We start from the raw sequence: 19,642 nt of genomic DNA, 5'->3' as shown, positions 1-19,642 counted from the left end.
ATTTATGCATTTATGCAAAAAATTATATATATATATATATATATTGTATTTGGTACAATATGCAGCTCTGACTCTAGTGATCCTCCTGTTTTCAGCCTCCCCAGAGCTGAGATTACAAGGGTGCATCACTACACCGGGTCTTGGTGGCTGGTTCAGTGTGCCCAGGGGTGGGGCTGGAATGGCATGTGGGGTCCAGAATAGAACCAAGTCCCTGTGCTTAGCCTAAGCAGGTGCTTAGTCCACTCAGCTATTTCACTAGCCCTCATAATCAAAATATTGAAAAAAGATAATCTGTGCTTGACTTCTGCAAAGCCAGGAGGGAGGGAAGATGGTTTACACCTCAAATGGGCAAGTGTTGGACAGCTGGAGTCAGTCCCCGTGGAGACTATCATTAATAACAGATTTCACAGCAATTAACCACTAGGAAGAATGTATGCAATGTGTTAATTATTGAAACTGTCCTACCAATTTGCTTTGAAACTGTCTCATTGCTATTTGTTTCTCAATAAAATTATGGGGAAAAAACCCAGATTTCTTCTGGGGAATAGCCAAGTTTGTGGTTTTGCTTTTCAAAACTGTTTCAGCAAGATGTGAAAAAAGACAGAAAGTCATCTGATTCCAGATATAATGATGGAAGAGGGCCACCAGGAAACCCTCCCCAGAAGAATGTGTAGAATCAGTCATCTTCATGGTCCTGGTCCTCTGCCCATGGCTGGTGGATGAGGAAGGTAAATGTGTGCTGTTAAGAAGCAGACAACTAGACATGCACATTCACAGGAGAAGGAAGCCATCTGGAAGCAGAGGTCGGATGGTGCTAGACGAGTAGATGGATGCATATGTCTCCCCGGGAATTGCTCTTTGCTCTCACAGATAAATGAGGTCACGCCAGGAATTCTCTCTGCAGGGATCTGAATTGACTGATGCACAGTCTATAAATGCATATGTTTGTCTCACTGTTTTTTTGTATAGTTTATTAAGTAATGATATAATTTTTTATTTATTTTATTTTATTTTATTTTATTTTATTTTATTTTATTTTATTTTATTTTATTTTATTTTATTTGTGGTACCAGGGATTGAACTCAGGATCTTGTGCTTACCAGGCAAGCATTTATTCCACTGAGGTATCTCCCTGGCCCATTTTTAAAAACTTTTTTTCTTAGTATTGATATAATTTTAATAAATATTTTTAGGTTGCCTACTGACCTTTCATCTTTATCTAATCAAATCACAAAAACTCAACTCTGAACCTCAAGAAAATAAATAAGAGGCTGCGTATTTAGAAAAAAAAAAAGATAATCTGTGCTCTGGTTTAGATCTTGAATATTTCCCAGAGAGCCCTGTGTTAAAGGCCTAGTCCCCAGAGTGGTACTATTGGAAATGGTGGGATTTTTAAGAGGTGGGGCCTAGTGGGAGGTCTTTAGGTCACCGGGAATTCGTTGAAAGGATCATGGTTCCTCCTCTATCTGAGTTGTTCATTGTCTTCCACTGAATGCACAGCTTTCGAAGGGATGCAGATGGAACAGCAAGGGAGGAAGGGGACAACCACCTAACCAGATCAGTAGAATAGGGTGACAGATACACAACCAGATTGCCCTCACCTCCCTCATAAAGGATCATGGGACCCTACCCCTTTCTGTGTGTTCTCTTTGTTTCCTGGCCATGCAGTGAACTGTTTTGCCCTGCCACTTGCTCTTACTATAACATGCTGCCTCACCGCAGGTCCGAAACAGCGTTGGCCAGCTAATCATGACTGCCCCTGACCTTTGTACTCTTTTCTCCTGATCTATAAAGAACAAGGTAAATGATACCACTTCCTCTGCATGTGTCTGATGTGGGCAACCTCAGCTCTGTGTGGGGAAGAGAAAGAGGCCTCTGGTTAGGCTGGTGTATCTCTCTTCTTTGGAGTTCTTGCCTGCATCTTCCTCAAGGGCCACTTTTATCCTTCTCAAAGAACTTCACTGACAGCTCCTTTAGTGCCCTGAGGCTTCTATCCACTGTTCATAGTCAAACCTTTCAACCAAAACAAATCTTTTTTAAAACTGATTTTCCCATTCTTTCTTGCATCCAATGTCTTTAACCTTATACTCAAGACTTGAACTTCACCAGGGAGATAGCTCAGTAGAATAAGCACTTGCCTGACAAATTCATAGGCCCTGAATTCAATCCACAGTACCGCATAAAAAAAAGACTTGAATTTCATCAGAATAATTGTCCTTCCATAGAATTTTTAAGCAATTGCAAACAAGTATGAATGCACATTCTTAGTTTTAGACTTTGTCAATATTTTTGACAAATATTGTCAAATTACCCATCAAAAAAATTATACCAGTTTTCATTTTTGCACCAGGAGATTCTTTCTCATCTTTTTCCAAAGCTGAGTCTTTGTTAAAGTTACTTAGCTAATGTTGCAATTTGGTGAGCCTACGCTGAGAGTCAACACCACTGTGTCGCTTCCCCCATCTTGCCTTTCCTCTTCCCCACTGGGCTGATCTTGTGCTCAGGGGTCAGTAGCCCAATCTCTAGATCTCCTTGCTGGTCCCACACCAGAGTACATCATAGTATAGCTACGGATCATCTCTCTGCCTACATTATTTTTTCCACACAAGGAAAGAATAGGCCCAGTCTGATGCCTTTTTCTCTCATATTTTCCCAACCTTTCCTAGATAAAATGGGCTTCCTCCCATGTATTTTCTAAAAGCTCCAACTGCAGAATAACTTCCAGTATTATTACCAGGTGGCTCACTCTGGGTTGACTGACTCTTTTTAGAAAAGAAGATATCATCTTTGCCTTTGACCCATCAGGAGAAGTGTTTACATATCCTAGGTGCTCAGTGCATGTTTAAGGACCTGTAGTATTTAATGTTTGCTAAGGTTATAGGCAGTGAAAATGACATTTCCTTGGCCTTAGGGATTTGGGAATTTTTGTTGGTTCATCTTCACAAGCCTGACTATAGCACCAAGCTCTTCTCAGTTCTCCTGAACCCTGCCCCTGACCTTTGTACTCTTTTCTCCTGATCTATAAAGAACAAGATAAATGACACCACTTCCTCTGCATGTGTCTGATGTGGGCAACCTCAGCTCTGTGTGGGGAAGAGAAAGAGGCCTCTGGTTAGGCTGGTGTATCTCTCTTCTTTGGAGTTCTTGCCTGCATCCTCCTCAAGGGCCACCTTTATCCTTCTCAAAGAACTTTACTGACAGCTCCTTTAGTGCCCTGAAGCTTCTATCCACTGCTCATAGTCAAAGACACTCCATGTTGTTGTTGTATTCAATTCTTGGTACAAAACTCTCTACTCATTAGCTATTGTTGCCTAACAATCCCCACTCCAGTTGTTTAAAAAAATAAATAATTTATTATTTCACATCATTTCTTAAGGTTTAAATTGCAGGAGGGGTTTAGGTAGCTGATTCTGGCCCAGGGTCTCCCATAGAGCTGAAGATAAGATGTTGGCTAGACTTGCAATTATCTGAAGGTTTATTAGAGCTATAGGATCTGCTTCCAAGCTGGCTCAATATTATGGATGTTGGTAGGGGTCACTCAGCTTGATGTCACATAGAATCATCTACAGCCATTTCAGTGTCTTTAAGACATGACAGCCGCTTTTGACAGTGTGCCTGTGTGGGCACCAGGCCTGGTAAGGCTGGGTGTCTGTGGTAACTGCCCCATGTGGGGCACTGAAGCACTATTCAGGGCCCCAGTGTCCCTGTTTCTCCATGTGGATGGGCAGGCATCTGCTACTCACCCCAGGGAGGTGCTGGGGTCCTGAGGGTGGGCCCAGGGGCTGTGCAACTCTTCCTAAGTGTCAGAAGACTACAAGAAGGAAAAGAGGGAGAGCTGTTGGCAGCAGAAGCTGAAGGAGAAGAGAAGACTGGGGAACTAGAGTGCCCAAGGTATGGGAGCTATCCCCAAAGTCTCTGGACTGGATTCCTATGAACAGACCTTTGAAGATGAAGTAAAGAGCTAGAAGAGTATTAGCTCAAAATACATTTCTAAAGAAAAGAGGAAGAAGACCAGATGTTAAAAAAAGAATAATCCTCTAAAGAAAGCATAGAAAGTGTTCTATCACAAGTTTTCAGACTCTTACACTAATTCTAGCTCTGATGATGACAAAAATTGAGTCAGAAAAGCTCAAAAGAAGGACTGGCAAGATAGCTCAGCAGACTAAGTGCCTGCTTAGGTAAGTACAGGGAGCAAGTTCAAATCTCAGCCCCACATTCTGTGTAGGCCCTGAGCCTGCCCTGGGCATGCCAGCACTGAGTCTGGGCATAGTGGTACACACCTGTAATCCCAGCGGTGGGGAGGCTGAAAACATGAGGATCACTGAGTCTGAGCTGTGTAGAGAGACCCTGTACCAAATGCATAATAAAAAATAAATAAAAGAAAAAAGCTGAAAAGAAAAAGAAGAGAAAGAAACAAAACAAAAACAAAACCTAAGAATAAAGGAATAAAATTCTCAGTGACACAAACTGTAAATTTTCAGAAGAGAAGTTGCCAGAAGTTATCTAGATTGAGCAGTGCAAGACTGTAGGCTCTATGGCTTTAGTAAGTACAGAAGCTTTGGTAATACACATCTGTCAAGATGAGAGAAGCCTCTAAATTATGGCCATGCTCTGCTACCAGGTGAAGATGCCTTAATGGCAGAGTATGGAAACCCTGGGAAGTGATATCCGTAGAGGTGAAACTGAGCCAAAAAGTGATGCATGCATTCACCTTAGTTGAATGCTTAGTCTGTGTATGAGTGGTAGCGGCCATCGTAGATTTGGGGGCTGTACCACTGCATAAGGGTAGTGAGATGGACCACTCTGATGAGAAGAGAGCCCTTTTGTTCTTCAACCAAGGAGAGACACAAAACAGAGAGACCAAGCTTCTAGCCAGCTTCTGGGAGATGGTTTACAGAAAGACGAAGGGGAAAGATCACAAATAAAGATGCTCTTGTTACACCGCAGGAATTTTACAGCGGAAGTCTTATATAACTACACTGTGACTTAGTATTATAAATCTTTGATTTTGTACTGTTATTAAGTTCCTCAGAAATGGTTGTTTTTTTCAGATATCCAGGAACTTTTTTTTTTTCTAAAGTAATATGTACACATAGTTTAAAAACTGGAAGCATTACAGGAGTAAAGTTAGTAAAAGGGGAGCCTGTTATTACAATTCCGGACTGGATAGGGACCCCAAAGAAATCTTTTTGGTACTCTTTTATAGTTTTTTTGTATATACATAGACATATTTTGTAAAATAAAGTACTCTTGATTGAAACTAGGCTTTATGAAAAATGACAGAAATAAAAATACCCATACCTGTTATTCTATGGGAATTGAAATCAAAAAGAAAAGGAAGGAAGGAGAAAGTTAAAAAGGACAAGCAATCTATTCAGGATAATCATTAAAAATCTATAGTAATCAGATTAAAAACTCTGGGGCTTTTTTGCTTTTGGTTTTTGGAGAAAGGGTTTCATTTTATACTTTAGGCTGGCCCTGAACTCACAGAGATCCTTCTGCCTCAGCATCTCAAGTACTGGAATTTCAGACATGCATCACCACACCTGATTTAAAACCCTTAAGTTTTGTGAAATTACACTAGTCACAAAACTTAAAATGACTGTCTCATTTAAAGAATAAGTGAGAGTATGCTTAGTAGCTTATTCCTTTCTGCTGGTGGACACCATGGAGGAAGCATCGTCAGGCTCTCTTCCGACTGCTCTCATGTCTAAGTCAGAGTCTCCCAAGGAGCCTGAACAGTTAAGGAAGCTCTTCATCAGAGGGCTGAGCTTTGAAACAACTAATGAGAGTCTGAGGAGCCATTTTAAGTGATGGAGAACACTCACAGACTGCGTGGTAATGAGAGACCTGAACACCAAGCATTCCAAGGGCTTTGGGTTTGTCACTTATGCCACTGTGGAGGAGGCAGAGGCAGCCATGAATACAAGGCCACACAAAGTGGACGGAATTGTGGAACCAAAGAGAGCTGTCTCAAGAGAAGATTCTCAAAGACCAGGTGCCCACTTAATGGTGAAGAAGATCTTTGTTGGTGGCATTAAAGAAGATACTGAAGAATATCACCTACAAGATTGTTTTGAACAATATGGAAAAATCGAAGTGATTGAAATTATGACCAACCAAGGCAGTGGAAATAAGAGGGGCTTTGCTTTTATAGCCTTTGATGACTATGATTCTGTGGACAATCATTCAAAAATGCCACACTGTGAATGGCCACAACTGTGAAGTGAGGAAAGCCCTGTCAAAGCAGGAGATGGCTAGTGCTTCACCTAGCCAAAGAGGTCAAAGTGGTTCTGGAAACTTTGGTAGTGGTCATGGAGGTGGTTTTGGTGGCAATGACAGTTTTAGTCACGGAGGGTCTAACGCTATAGTACCTTAAAAACAGTTTCAGGGGGCCTGGCCCTAGCTCAGTTAAGTGGCTGCTTCCACAAAGCTGTCAGCCTCTGGTGGCTGTAGTTCCATCCCCACAACTCCAGCCAGCCAAACCTGCCCTGAAGGCATTCCGAGGAAAAAAAAAACAGCAACAGTTTCAGTGGTCGAGGTGGCTTTGGTGGCAGTCATGGTGGGGGAGGATATGGTGGCAGCAGAGATGGCTACAATGGATTTGGTAATGATGGAAGCAATTATGGAGGTGGTGGAAGCTATAATGAATCTGGCAATTACAACAGTCAGTCTTCAAATTTTGGACCCACAAAGAGAGGAAACTTTGGAAGCAGAAGCTCTGGGCCCTGTGGTGGTGGAGGCCAGTATATTACCAAACCATGAAATCAAGGTGACTATGGTGGCTCCAGCAGCAGCACTAACTATGGCAGTGGCAGAAAGTTTTAAATACTTTCAGGAAACAAAGCTTAGCAGGACAGGAGAACGAGAGAAGTGACAGGGAAGCTACAGGTTACAACAGATTTGTGAACTCAGCCAAGCACAGTGGTAGCAGGGCCTAGGAGTTATGAAGATGACATGTTTTAGACTATATTCATGCACATGGATGAAAAACTCGAGGAGTGTATATGTGACTAATTGTATAACAGGTTATTTTATTTTCTGTGGAAAGTATACAGCATTCCAACAAAGGGTTTTAATGAAGACCTTTTTTGGCACCCATGCTGTTGATTGCTAAATGTAATAGTCTGATCATGATGCTGAATAAATGTCTTTAAAAAAAAAAAGAATAAGGGCCGGGGAGATGGCTCAGTAGAATAAATGCTTGCCTGGCAAGCGCAAGGGTCTGAGTTCAATCCCCGGTTCCGCAAAAAAAAAAAAAAAGAATAAATGATCCTAAAACTTATATCCTTACAGCCTCAAAAAATTATTTTCTAGGAAAGCTTGGGTGAAATCTTTTTAAGGTACTATAGCGTTAGGATACCTTTTTTTGAGTACAAAGATAAAGATACATAATTAGTTTTAACTCTCTTCAACAGCCTCAAGTACAATGTTGGGAGGTTCAAAATATGAAGGCTTTCAACTCTGTAGCTTAACTTTCTCAGCTATGAAAAGAGATGTTTTTAATTAAATATTAACAGTATATCTAGAGGCAGGTTTACTACCCATCATTTCAACAGCATTTCCTCAGAACATTTACCATCCTTAACATAAAAGAACAAATCATAAATATTTTCAAGTACAGCCTATCTTTTAGTCTGTCTTTTAAGGCAATTTTTTTTTGTTGTTGTTGTTTGTTTTGTTTTGAAATGTATTTGGTACAGGGTCTTACTATACTGCTTGAACTCACAGTTATCTTCCTGTTTTAAGCCTCCCCAGTGCTGGGGTTACAGGCATAAGCCACCATGCCCAGACTCGGACTCAGTGTGCCCAGGGATGGGGCCGGCATGGCATGTGGTACCAGGGATCTAACCCGAGTCCCTGTGCTTGTCTAAGCAGGTTCTTAGTCTGCTGAGCTATCTCACTGTCCCTAAGGCATCGTTCTTTACATTCTCAATGATATAAAGTGCTTAAAAGTATGAACAATAACCTGTTATACATTAATGGTTTGTATCCTTTTCATTCATTTCTTTAAGTCTGGAATGTAATTCCCTATGTGGCAACTTATTTCTAATGTAGAAAAAAGTAACACTGAGCATAAAATTTTATTCCAGGAATATGGTTTTGTACTACTAAATAGGTTAATTCCACTTCAGAAATGCTAGTCAAAAATCTACCTGACTGATGCTAATTTGGCATGTTTCTCAATTCCGGCTACTAAGTAATATCTTGCGTTAAGATGAAAATAATGCTACTTTCAGGCTTTATGATGACTAAACTTAATCTGCCAAGAGTCAGAGGTTGTCTGCACAACATAACATTTTCTATCACTTACACAAAGTTATATTTGATTTGGCATGTCAAGAAAAGAAACATAATCTCGCAGCAGTAGACATTTTAAATAACATAAGACATCCTTAAGGATTCAAGCAGAATATTTTATAAAAAATTATTTTGAGGGGCTGTTGAGATGGCTCAGTGGTCTAAAGCACCTACTTAGAACAAGCTTAGCAAAGCCCAGGGACCGCGGTTCAATCCCCCAGCACCACATGCCAGCCAGCCCGCCCCCTGGTGGGCTGAGCTGGCCACACACACACACAAATAAATAAATAAAATTTAAAAAAAAAGTTATTTTGAGCAAACTGGTTTAACTGATTTTTATCTAGGGATGATGCTCCAAAATCCTATTTATCCTTCATGAATTTAAATATCTTAGAATAGCATCTTCCATGTGGGACTTCTTGAAAGATAGCATTTTGGTTTCACTGAATTACACAAATAAATGACCAGTCCTCGTTAATTTAATATGTTCATTTACAGAGTATGGTAATTTTGTTCTTTAGATTTGCACAATTTATAGAGAAAGAAAATTACAGCCTACACATCCAAAATAAGGACAGTTCCCCCAGTGAAACTGGCTGCATCAAAGGTAGACTTCTGCACAGGACCTAAGGTTGGAGTCAAAGTGGTATTTGCCACACTTGTTGTGGTAACTGTGGTGGAAGAAGGGCAAAGTGGAGTTGTAATTTTAGGTACTGCACTCATTGGCGCTGGAGCAATTTAGCAGGCACAGAACACAAGGCAGTGTTGTTCACCGTGCTACAATTGCTAACTGCTGAATAGTCAGAACAGTGGCTATTATTTGCTTCTTTACATTCTATCCAATAGCAAGCAGTATTAGCAATACTTGAATTGAAACAAGAAGAGCAGCTTCTGTGGTGTTCACAGGCATCTAGTGCTGGGGTGGTGACTGGTGGAGTGCACATCACAGTCATGGAGACTGCCTTTTTTCATACAAAATTTATTAAAATTTCCATTTTTCCTTTCTCTCTTTTTTGCTTTTGCTTTGTGTTTTTCACTTTAGAAAAAGGAAGGAGGGAAGGGAAGAGAAATAAAATCAGAGAAAAATGTTTAACAGAGAACCATAGTTCTTGTCAAGACAGTATACATTCTGGGTGAATTATTTTTTCCAGTTTTCAATACCAATAAAGATTTCTGAAAAAAACAAAAAGATTTCTGCAAAAGCCACGACTATCAGAACACTCATCTTCCAGACTGAATTGGCTCCTTCCTCTTTGCTGTCACTTGTCACTTTTCATCGGACGATAAAAGGGCGTATTCTGTCCTTGTGAGGGGTAGGCACTAACAGTGAGAGTGCTCTGGCAAGGCATCTTCACAAACATCCAAGTACTAGTGCAGTTGTTAGGACTCCAGTTTGCTTCTCTCAACATAAATACTTTGGAATTCACAAAGTGATTCTGCAAAAATCCTTTTCTCTTTCCTTTGCCCTTCTCTTAAATTAAGCATCTTTTCTTTTCCCCTCCATTAGCACCAGACACATGCTGATGGGTCTGCCCCATCAGAGAAGGCAGTTCCTCACAGTACCACAGCTGGGATGTGTTCTAGGCCACCCTGAAATTGTGACTGGTGTCAGAGGGGGCCAGGCTGAAGGGTGCACAGAGGTGCCGCAACCCAAGTCCTGCCCCCACCCCCCAGTTATTTAGTGTTCTTTACAGGGTGGAGCACAATGCAGTCTTTCCCTACAGTGGAGTGAAAGCTCCATAGATTGTGCTGTTTACCTGCTATACAGTGGCAGAAAGAGTGGCTGCTGCTTTTGGAAAATAAATGGAGCCTTAAGACAGGTGGGGTCTTAGGACTGCTTCAGGCACTTTTGTGGGGATCTCAGGTGTATCAGTCAGGATTTTACTAAAGGAACAGCATCTGCATACTGGGGACTGAAGGATTCAGTCCAAACTCTGGAGCTCATTACAGTGTTCTTTGCAGTCCCTTTACAGTGTTCCTCTATCAGGAGGGCAATGGGTCTGTGACAGATGGCTGATGGGTCTGTGATGGAAGGCTGATGAGTCTACACCAGAATGCTAAAGGATCCAAGGCGAGGCTGAAGAGTCTGTGCTAGAAGCCAGGAGACAACGCCCAAGCTGACTACAAAGACTGGAGGTCTTCGGAGGAAGTGGACCACTCCATCCTTCCTCAGTTCCCTTTTATATCCTTTTAAGTGATGAGTCACTCTAGGGTAGAGCCTCCATGCCTGACAGGGGCCTTCACCCCCAAGGGTGTGGAATTGCTGAGCCAACTTAGGCTTTTAACTTCTCAAGTTGACACAGTGTATCAACCACTACACCAGGAAAGGGCACTGTACTGAAGCCAGAGAGCAGTAGGCTTTGGCCACCATGTTGAGGTGACACCACCATGGACTTCCACCCCAGGTCTCCAGGTCATCCAAGGAGTGATGATTGATGAAATCCACAGCAGCAGTTTTGAGCTGGTCCTTGCTGTGGAGGTTAGCCAGGATAAAGACTCTCTGGGCATTCACCACGAGAGGTGCTGTAGAGGGTACAGAGGGTGTCCTCACTGGGACCTTCACACGCTCCCCTGAGCGTGCACATCAGCAGCCTCAGCACACCGTCCCCGTTTTGTCCAGGTTTGGCTCCTTTCCCTTGTAAACGAACCACATCATTTCCCTAAAAACTTCAGGCTGTAAATCACTGATTTCAGCTTGACTCTGTTTGCTCTCTTCCATTTCATGTTCAAACATGGCACTAAAAACCAGAGAATGAGCTGCTAAGATCACTTCGTGTGCCTGGAACTCCTGGTCAGCAACAGGCAAGCAGCAGTCTGAATTCTCCCACAGCCCTCCAGGCTCACCTGCCAACCGCACTTAGAACCGCCACCAGGTTCATTGGATTCCGGCTAGAAATGTCAACAGAATCTTGTACCACACTCACCTCGCAGAAGAGGATAAGTGTGTCATCAGGAAAAAGCCCACTGGCCTCATCCTGAACAAAATCTCTACGGATGAACTTTTTGAGTCCCTGGCCTTTGCCTTGAACAAACATATAAGCTTGTTGACTTGGCGTTCAGAATAGAGAATTTGAATTTTGTCTGAACTTCTTTCTTTGGACAGCTGCTCAGTAACAGGTAAAGGGATAGGTGATCTTAGCTCTCTTCTTTGAGCCCTTCTGAGTTTACTTGCAAGCACCATTTCAGTTTATCACTGTCCCCTGATGAAAAGATGAACTTTTAATGACTTCACCCATTTCCTCTTGGCAAAGTTAGAGTTACTGATGGTCTACATGTAGGAGAATTTCACTACTTCGATCCACCTTGTAGCACCAGCTCCCAGCTACAGGACCATTCACATTTCTGCTAGAGGTGGAGGACTAGGAACCGTTGACAACCCCACTTTGAAAGTTAAGCAAGATTTCCAAAACCACAGGGCAAAGATTTCAGTTCTTTCTTCATCCTGACCATATCCTGTGCTGGCCTCATACTATCCCCAGCATCTGGAACCTGCAGGACCGCTGATTACACAAATACACACTCAGAGTACACACACACACACACACACACACACACACACACACACACTTTCTCTCTCACACACACATACACACGCGTGCACACACACACGCACACACTGACACACACTGGCTGGGCATCACATTTGCTGTGCCGGTTGGGGTTACAGGTTGTTGGGGATCACAGAGAGCTGATCTGGAGGCAGGTTGCAGTCAGGCAGGTGACTGCCAAAGGAACTGGTGGAAGCCCAGGCCTCGCCTCTTTGTCCTCTAGGAAAGCTGCGGCTGGGCTGCGCACTGAGCATTGAGTACTGCGCTGTCTGTGCCTCCACCCTGAGTCAGTGTTACCGCCCCCACCACTAGGCGCCCCGCGGGAGTCTGCTTTGTGCTTTTGAACAGTTAGTACATATTTGTGATGCATAATAATTACATTCATCCCTGGGAAGTGGTAGATATACATAGTACATCTTTATCATTTTTACTTTCTCTTTCCCTCCTTTCCCCTTGCCTAGCCCAGTTCCCATCTCCAAGGAAGTTTACTTCTTTATTTCCTATCATCCATCCTTTATTTTGCTCTTTGAATTTATACTTTGGGCTTCTCATGCAAGAGAGGACATGCGATATTTAACCTTGACGTCTGATTTATTTCACCTAACATTATGGTTTCAAGGTGTATCCGTTTTCCTACAAATGACTCAAAGATATCCTTCTTGGGCTGGGGAGATGGCTCAGTGGAATAAATGCTTCCCTGGCAAGCAGAAGGGCCTGAGTTCAATCCCCGGTTCTGCAAAACAAAACAAAACCACACACACAAAAAAAAGATATCCTTCTTTAGGGCTGAGCAGTGCTCCACTGTGCACATACACATCTTCCTGTATCCCTTCATCTGTTAATGGAGCTACAGGCCAATTCCAAGATTTAGCTGTTATGAGTTACTGTTGGGGAGCATAAATTGTAAAATGACGTAATGTCTGTCCTAGGCTCTCTTTAAGCTGCCTGCCTTGAGGGCCAGGTTTTGGAATGTGGAAATCCTGCTTCCTCAATAAATTAGACTGACACACACAAGTGTAGGAATAGTTCCCACTTGTTTCCGTTATGATGTTAAAATTGCCCATTCAACCATTACTTCTATGCTGTGGCAGGGAAAGCAATGTACCCTCTTCCCTGCACTGGCTGATAAATTGATGGCTAGGTGGATTCAGGGCCTTTTGTTCTTAGAGAGCAACTGTGGGTCCCCAAGTTATACACCTCTTTACTCTCTCTCTTGCTCTTTCCTTTCTGCCATGTGCCATAATCCAGGTAGGGAACTAAAACCCAATGCAGGGGTCTCCAATAACTGGCCCTGTGGTAGGGTCTCTAATAAGTTACTACTCTATCCTTTATTTTCCATACATCTTGGATCCTTTTTCTTTCTTTCCTCACCACTATTATCTTCGTTAAGTATTTTCTTCAGCATCACTTTAGTTTCCTTATCTTTTAAAAATTGTTTAGTTTGTTAGTGGGTGTCTTTTGGGGAATACACTTAATAATTTAAAAACAATTTAGATTAAATTAAACAAATTTAATTTTAATAGTATACAAAACCTTTGCTCTGACACAGTTCTATTTTCTGTACTATTTGTGATATAGTTATCATACAAACAAGGGGCTGGCCAAATAGCTCAGCAGATTGAAGTGTCTGCAAGCAGGCACAGGGGCTAGGGGTTCAATTCCCAAGCCTGCTGTGCTGACCCCACCCCTGGGATGTGCTGAGACAGCAATTGGGACTGGGCGTGGTGGTGCACCTGTAATTCCAGCTCTTGGGAGGCTATAAATAGGCAGATCACTACAAGTCCGATCTAGTAGTGAGAGCCTAAACACCCTGTAGACCCTTCCAAAAAAAAAAAAAAAAAAAAAAAAAAAAAAAAAAAAAAATCATGCAAAGTATATTTTTAGTTTATTAACACAGAGTGATTACCAATGCAACTGTGTTTTATTTTATTTTATTTTTTTTGCAGAACTGGGGATTGAACTCAGGTCCTTACGCTTGCCAGGGAAGCGCTTATTCCACTGAACCATCTCCCCGGCACCCCCCTGGTTTTGGCAGAACCAGGGATTGAACTCAGGCCCTTGCGCTTGCAAGGTAAGCACTTATTCTACTGAGCCATCTCCCCGGCCCCTGCAACTGTGGTTTTTGGTTTGTTTTTTTTTTTTTTTTTTTGTGGAACCAGGGATTAAACTCAGGCCCTTGCACTTGCCAGGGAAGCGCTTATTCCACTGAGTCATCTTCCCGGCCCCCCTGCAACTGTGTTTTAAGTCAGGTTAAAAAAGAACAGAGTTATGAACAAAAGTACTGTCCTTGCCAGTCCATTCAGCCCCCGGTCCCTCAGGCTCTTGACCTCATGAGAAGCCTTGTACAGTCAGTACCACTGAAGCAAAGGTGGGGCAGGCAGCCTTTGTGGGTGAGACCTCCTGGTCCTGCTGGCCCCTGGGCCTCTCCTGTTGTAACACAGGTCCTAATGCCTGGAACCTGTATGTCAGGTTGCATGAAGAGTGGTGTTCTGGGTGCAGATAGAGCTAAGTTCACTAATCAGCTGACCTGGCGACTGGTGATTTTCTGGATTATTTGGGTGGGCCCAGTATCATCACAGGCAGGCAGAAAAGAGAGAGCCAGACAGTACCAGAAGGACTCAGATTGATGATTTGGCCTGTGGGATGGAGATATGAGCCAAAATTATGAGCAGGAGGAAACACATTGTTCCAGAAGATGCAAGAGGCCAGAAGATACACATTTTCCAGTAGAGCACACAGCTCTATAAAGGAATGCATGTTGATTTTATCCTTGTGAGGATTTTTTACTTTGGGCTTGTAGAAAAATGAGAGTCAATGTGCTAATTATTGGAACTGTCCTACCAATTTGATTTGAAACTGTCTCATTGCTATTTATTTCTCAATAAAATTATGGGGAAAAAAAGAAAAATGAGAGAGTAAGTTTACAGCCATTTGCAGTAACAAAGTAGTAACACTTGTCCTCCTGGGGCTGGTGAGATAGCTCAGTGATCTAAAGCGACTGCTTAGGCAAGCATGCAGGGACCTCAGTTCCATCCCCAGCACCACATGCCATGCCAGCCCCGCCCTCAGGGTAGGCTGAGCTGACCATAAAAAAAGAAAGAAAGAAAGAAAGAAAGAAAGAAAGAAAGAAAGAAAGAAAGAAAGAAAGGAAGGAAGGAAAAATTAAAAAAAAAAAAGACTTGTCCTCCAAACCCCAAACAAAGAAGCTTCATCTTGTGCCACACTTCCTGTCCCCCAAAAACACCCCACATCCTGACCCTGGGGGGTGCTGAGAGTGAGTGTCAGATGGCAGCATAAAGAAGTCACCCATCAGGGTAGCTGGGTGGTATTTACTGAGATCAGCAGATATGGGTGAAACTGAGGGTAGATTACACATAACTGTTCCCTAGGACCCTTCTTGATTTTAATCCTACTTTCGCTGTTTCAGTTAATAACCTGTCAAGCCAGTAGGCTAACACAGGGAAGAAGGGCAGCTTCAGTGGTGGCTCAGCCTGCAAGTCTTCCATTATTTGTAAGTAACTCCTACTAAACTCAGTTACTCACTAAACTGGACTTGTTTGAGCTTTTCTTTGGGTTATCGCCCTCCACCCCCATTGGGAGGCAGATTATTTAGGCTTTTTTTTTTTTTTCGGAACCAGGGATTGAACTCAAGCCTTTGTACTTGCCAAGCAAGTGCTTATTCTACCGAGCTATCTCCTCGGCCCCATAGGCATTTTATCTTCTCTCTCTCTCTCTCTCTCTCTCTCTCTCTCTCTCTCTCTCTCTTTCAGAACCGGGGATTGAACTCAGGCCCTTGAGCTTGCCAGGGAAGCGCTTATTCCACTGAGCCATCTCCCCAGCCCCAATTTAGGCATTTAAATAGTGACAGAAAGCAAGTGCAATGAGACAAATATTTGTATTTTGACTTTCTTTCTTTCTTTCTTTTTTTCTTTCTTTCTTTCTTTCTTTCTTTCTTTCTTTCTTTCTTTCTTTCTTTCTTTCTTTTTTTTTTTTTTTCGGTACCAGGGATTGAACTCAGGACCTTGCGCTTGCCAAGTATTTTGATTTTCTAACCTACAACTTTACTACATTTGCTTATTAGTACTAACAATTTTTTGAGGATTACTTAGGATTATGTATGGAAAAGATCATGTCTGCAAGAAATGACAGTTTGCCTTCCTTTCTAGCTTGTGTGCCTCTTTGTTTCTGTTACCTAAGTTACTCTGGCTGGGTCTGTGTATAATGCTGAACAGAAGCAGCAAGAGTAGGAAGCTGTTTTGTGGCAGATCTTAGAGGAAAAGGTCTCAGCTTTTCCCTGTTCAGTATGATATTGGTTGTGGGCTTATTCCATATAGCGTATTGTTTTGTGCTATATTCTATCTATACCTAATTAGCTGAGAAGCCTTTCTCCCCCTATTTTGTAGTACCAGGGTGTTGTGCATGTTAGCCAAGTACTCTAGCATTGAGGTACACCACAGCCCTGTTGAAAGTTTTATGGTGAAGTAAGGTTGAATTTTGTCAATGCTTTTTTTTTTTTTTTGCATTTGTTGGATGATAATGTGGCTTTATTCTTCACTCTTCTTTGTTTTGTTTTGTTTTGTTTTGTTTTTTTGGGGGGGGGGAAACCAGGGATTGAACTCAGGTCCTTGAGCTTGCCAGGCAAGTACTTATTCTACTGAGCCATCTCCCTGGCCATATTCTTCACTCTTCTAATGCAAAGTGTAATGTGTATTTACTTGTGAATATTGAGCCCTCCTTGTATTCCTGGGATGAATTTCACTTGATTGTAGTGAATAACACTTTTAATACGTTATTGAGTTTGGTTTTAGTATTTTGGTATTGATCTCTGTTCTTCAGAGATGATTACTTATAGTTTTCTTTTTCCTTCCTTTCTCTTTTATTTTTAATTGGTTTTGGTATTAGGTTAGTGTTAGATTTGTAGAATGCATTTGGAAATATTTTTTCTTTTTCTAGTTGAAATAGTTGGAAAACATTTCGTTAATTCTTAAATGCTTGGTAGAATTCAGCAATGAAGCCAGAAAATTCTGCACTCCTCAAAGAAGACTTTTTTTAAACAGTTTTTTAAAATTATTTATTTATTTATTTATTTAGGTACAGGGTCTTGCTACACAGCTTGGATTTATAGTGATCTTCCTGTCTCAGCCTCTCCAGCACTGGGATTACAGGCGTGTGCCACCATGCCCAGTTTCGGTGGCTGGCACATTGTGGCCAGGGTCCTGGGGCTGGCTCGGCACGGGGTCCCAGGGTTTGAACCCAGGTCCTTGGACTTGCCAGGCAGATGCTTAGACTGCTGAGCTATCTCCCCAGCCCAAGACTTCTTTTACTGTTTTATCTTGTTCAAAATTGGTCCATTCAGGGGGCCAGGGAGATGGCTCAGTGGAATTAGTGCATCCCTGGCAAGTGCATAGGCCCGAGTTCAATCCCCGGTTCTGAAAAAAAAAAAAAAAAATTGGTCAATTCAGATTTATTTTTTCTTTCCAGTTCCATTCTAGGGTTATATGTCCAAGAATCTGTTTCTTTTGGGTTTTCTAAAATATTGATATATCACTGTTCAAAATAGTCTCTTCTAGTTATTTGTATTTCTATGGTATCAGTGGTGATATCTTCTTTTTTAAATCTTTGGCTTAATTTGTGTGAGTTTTCTAACTTTTCTTTTTCCTTCATTTTTTTGTATTTGGTACAGGATATCACTACACAGCTCAGACTCCTAGTGATCTTCCTGTTTTTCAACCTCCCTAGTGCTGGGATTACAGGCCTGTGCCACCACATCCAGACTCAGTCACTGGTTCAGCACGCCCCAGGGGCAGGGCTATTTTTCTTAATGTGGCTAAAGTTTTACTTTTTATCTTTTAAAAATACCAGCTATTCATTTCCCTCCCAGCTATTCATTTTATTAACCTAGTCTATGTCATTTATTTTTTATTTGATCTTTATTATTTTTTCCTTGTACTTTTTTTGTCTGTAACTTGCTTTTGTTGTTCTCTTCCTTGAAGTGCAAGGTTGTTTATTTGAGATTCTTCATTTATGTTGGTGAAGGTACTTATTGCTATAATATTTCCTCTCAGAGGTGCTTTTGCTATGCATAGGTGTGTGTTATCTTCATTTTTGTTTTTCTGAGAAATTCTCAAAATGTCTATTTTAGCATCTTAATAATTCCATCATTTATTAAGGAGCATGTTGTTTAACTTCCATGTATTTGTAACATTTCTGCAGCAGAGGTATGCTAGCACCCAACCTATCCTAAACCTGTAGATTCTGCACCCTGGCTGTAGCCACCTGCCAGCTCTGTGCCAGCTCTGAATTTTGGTTCCCTTCTGCATGGGACCATAGAGGTGTTTACCTGGTCATGCACGAGGCCAGAGTCTTTCAATAGAAGCAGTAAGGGTGGCATGAGGGAAGGAACGGTTGTGCCTCCCCAGCCGACTCCCTGGTGGATTCCATACCTCCAGTCATGTCAAATTGCCAGGACAGCATGGGACAGCTGGAAGACTACTAACCATTTGACTTGATCATGGTTGTTGCAAACTGCAAAATCAGCATGGAGTTTTGCCCTTAAAAGTGGAATAGAGTTGGGGGAGGAATCTAGTGCAGTGTCTGCCACATTACCAGAGAGTTTAATCAAGTGCCATTTGGGGAAATGATTTACTATGTAGGATCAAGCCATAAAAGAACTATATTACAGCTTCCCGTGAGGTTTCCAGTGTTCCCCTACCACAGTGACTGGGCAAAAGACAGTTGTGGGAGATAGACACAGATAAGGTGACAGCTAGTCATAGATCCCTGAAAAGTTCAAGCTCAGGACAGAAAGAATGTGGGGGCCTCACTTCATGGTGTGAGGGTAGGCCTGGTGGGCGTGACTTGCATAACTGGTTGTAACTGAAGGTGAAGGCATTGCATCTGGTGGTCTGCTTGAGCCCTAGACCCATTGGCTTCATCTAGCAAAGACCAGAGGTCTAATTGCTTCCCTGTGTACCAATGTAAGTAGGAATGTGCCTCAGTTGGATAGATACAGTGGTCTGAGGTTTATAGGTAGAGGGATCTCTTATGTCGAGTCAGAGGGGATACCTCACAACCCCACAGGCTGTGAAGTGAGGTAGAAAGGTCTGTGACTTCCTGGGTTCTAAGAATACAGGTCCTAGAAGGAAATCACTCATTTGGAAATACATAGAGAGTTTTGGACCCACTTTTTTCTACGTGTGTGTGTGTGTGTGTGTGTGTGTGTGTGTGTGTGTGTGTGTGTAGAGAGTACACTGGTCAGTGTTTTACTGGAGAAACAGATGTAACACAAGATAGACAAATATATAAGAAATTACAAGATCGCCTTATGATGTTCGGCCACAGACTCGGATGAGAAAATGTGCAGAGGATGTCTGTACACTGGAGGCTGGAGGTTTCTGTCCAGGGTCTGGAGCTTGTTGCAGGGAACCTTGTGAGTCTGTACAAAGAGGCCAATGGGTCAGTGAGGGAAAGGGGAAGAGTCCATGATGCCAGAAGGCTGAAAGATCCTAGGCAGAAGCCAAAGAGTCTGCATTAGAAGCCAGGAGATGATGCCCAAGTTGAAGGCGAAGACTGGAGCTTCTCCCAAGAACAGAAGCAAGTGTGTCTTTCCTCATTTCCCCTTTATACCATCCAGGCAAGGAGCTGCTGTAGGGTGTAGAATTGCTGAGCCGACTTAGTTATGATTCTGAACTTCTTTTTTTTTTGTACTGGGAATTGAACTCATGACCTGGGCCGGGGAGATGGCTTAGTGGAATAAGCACTTCCCTGGCAAGCGCAAGGGCCTGAGTTCAATC

At 42.3% G+C, this 19,642-nt stretch overlaps 1 protein-coding gene and 2 pseudogenes across 1 annotated transcript in view; 1 reads left to right on the top strand and 2 right to left on the bottom strand.

Moving 5' to 3' along the window:
- The window catches only part of Raet1e (retinoic acid early transcript 1E), a 26,302-nt gene extending 17,091 nt beyond the window's left edge, over window positions 1–9,211 (bottom strand). The window contains exons 1-3 of the mRNA XM_023705789.1: window positions 9,167–9,211; window positions 7,717–7,735; window positions 7,364–7,407 (exon numbers count right to left, since the gene is read on the bottom strand). Coding sequence (XP_023561557.1) covers window positions 7,364–7,407; window positions 7,717–7,735; window positions 9,167–9,211 — 108 coding nt within the window. The remainder of the gene's footprint in view (window positions 1–7,363; window positions 7,408–7,716; window positions 7,736–9,166) is intronic.
- On the top strand, window positions 329–732 carry LOC101582965 (annotated as a pseudogene).
- Window positions 9,212–10,615: 1,404 nt separating the features above from the next.
- LOC101562430 overlaps window positions 10,616–19,642 on the bottom strand; it is a 19,182-nt pseudogene continuing 10,155 nt past the window's right edge.

This window comes from Octodon degus, unplaced genomic scaffold (assembly GCF_000260255.1).
Source record: "Octodon degus isolate 3935 unplaced genomic scaffold, OctDeg1.0 scaffold00229, whole genome shotgun sequence".
NCBI classification, from domain to species: Eukaryota; Metazoa; Chordata; class Mammalia; order Rodentia; family Octodontidae; genus Octodon; species Octodon degus.
The sequence above is the reverse complement of the archived record's forward strand: the minus strand, read 5'-3'. Positions and strand labels throughout refer to the sequence as shown.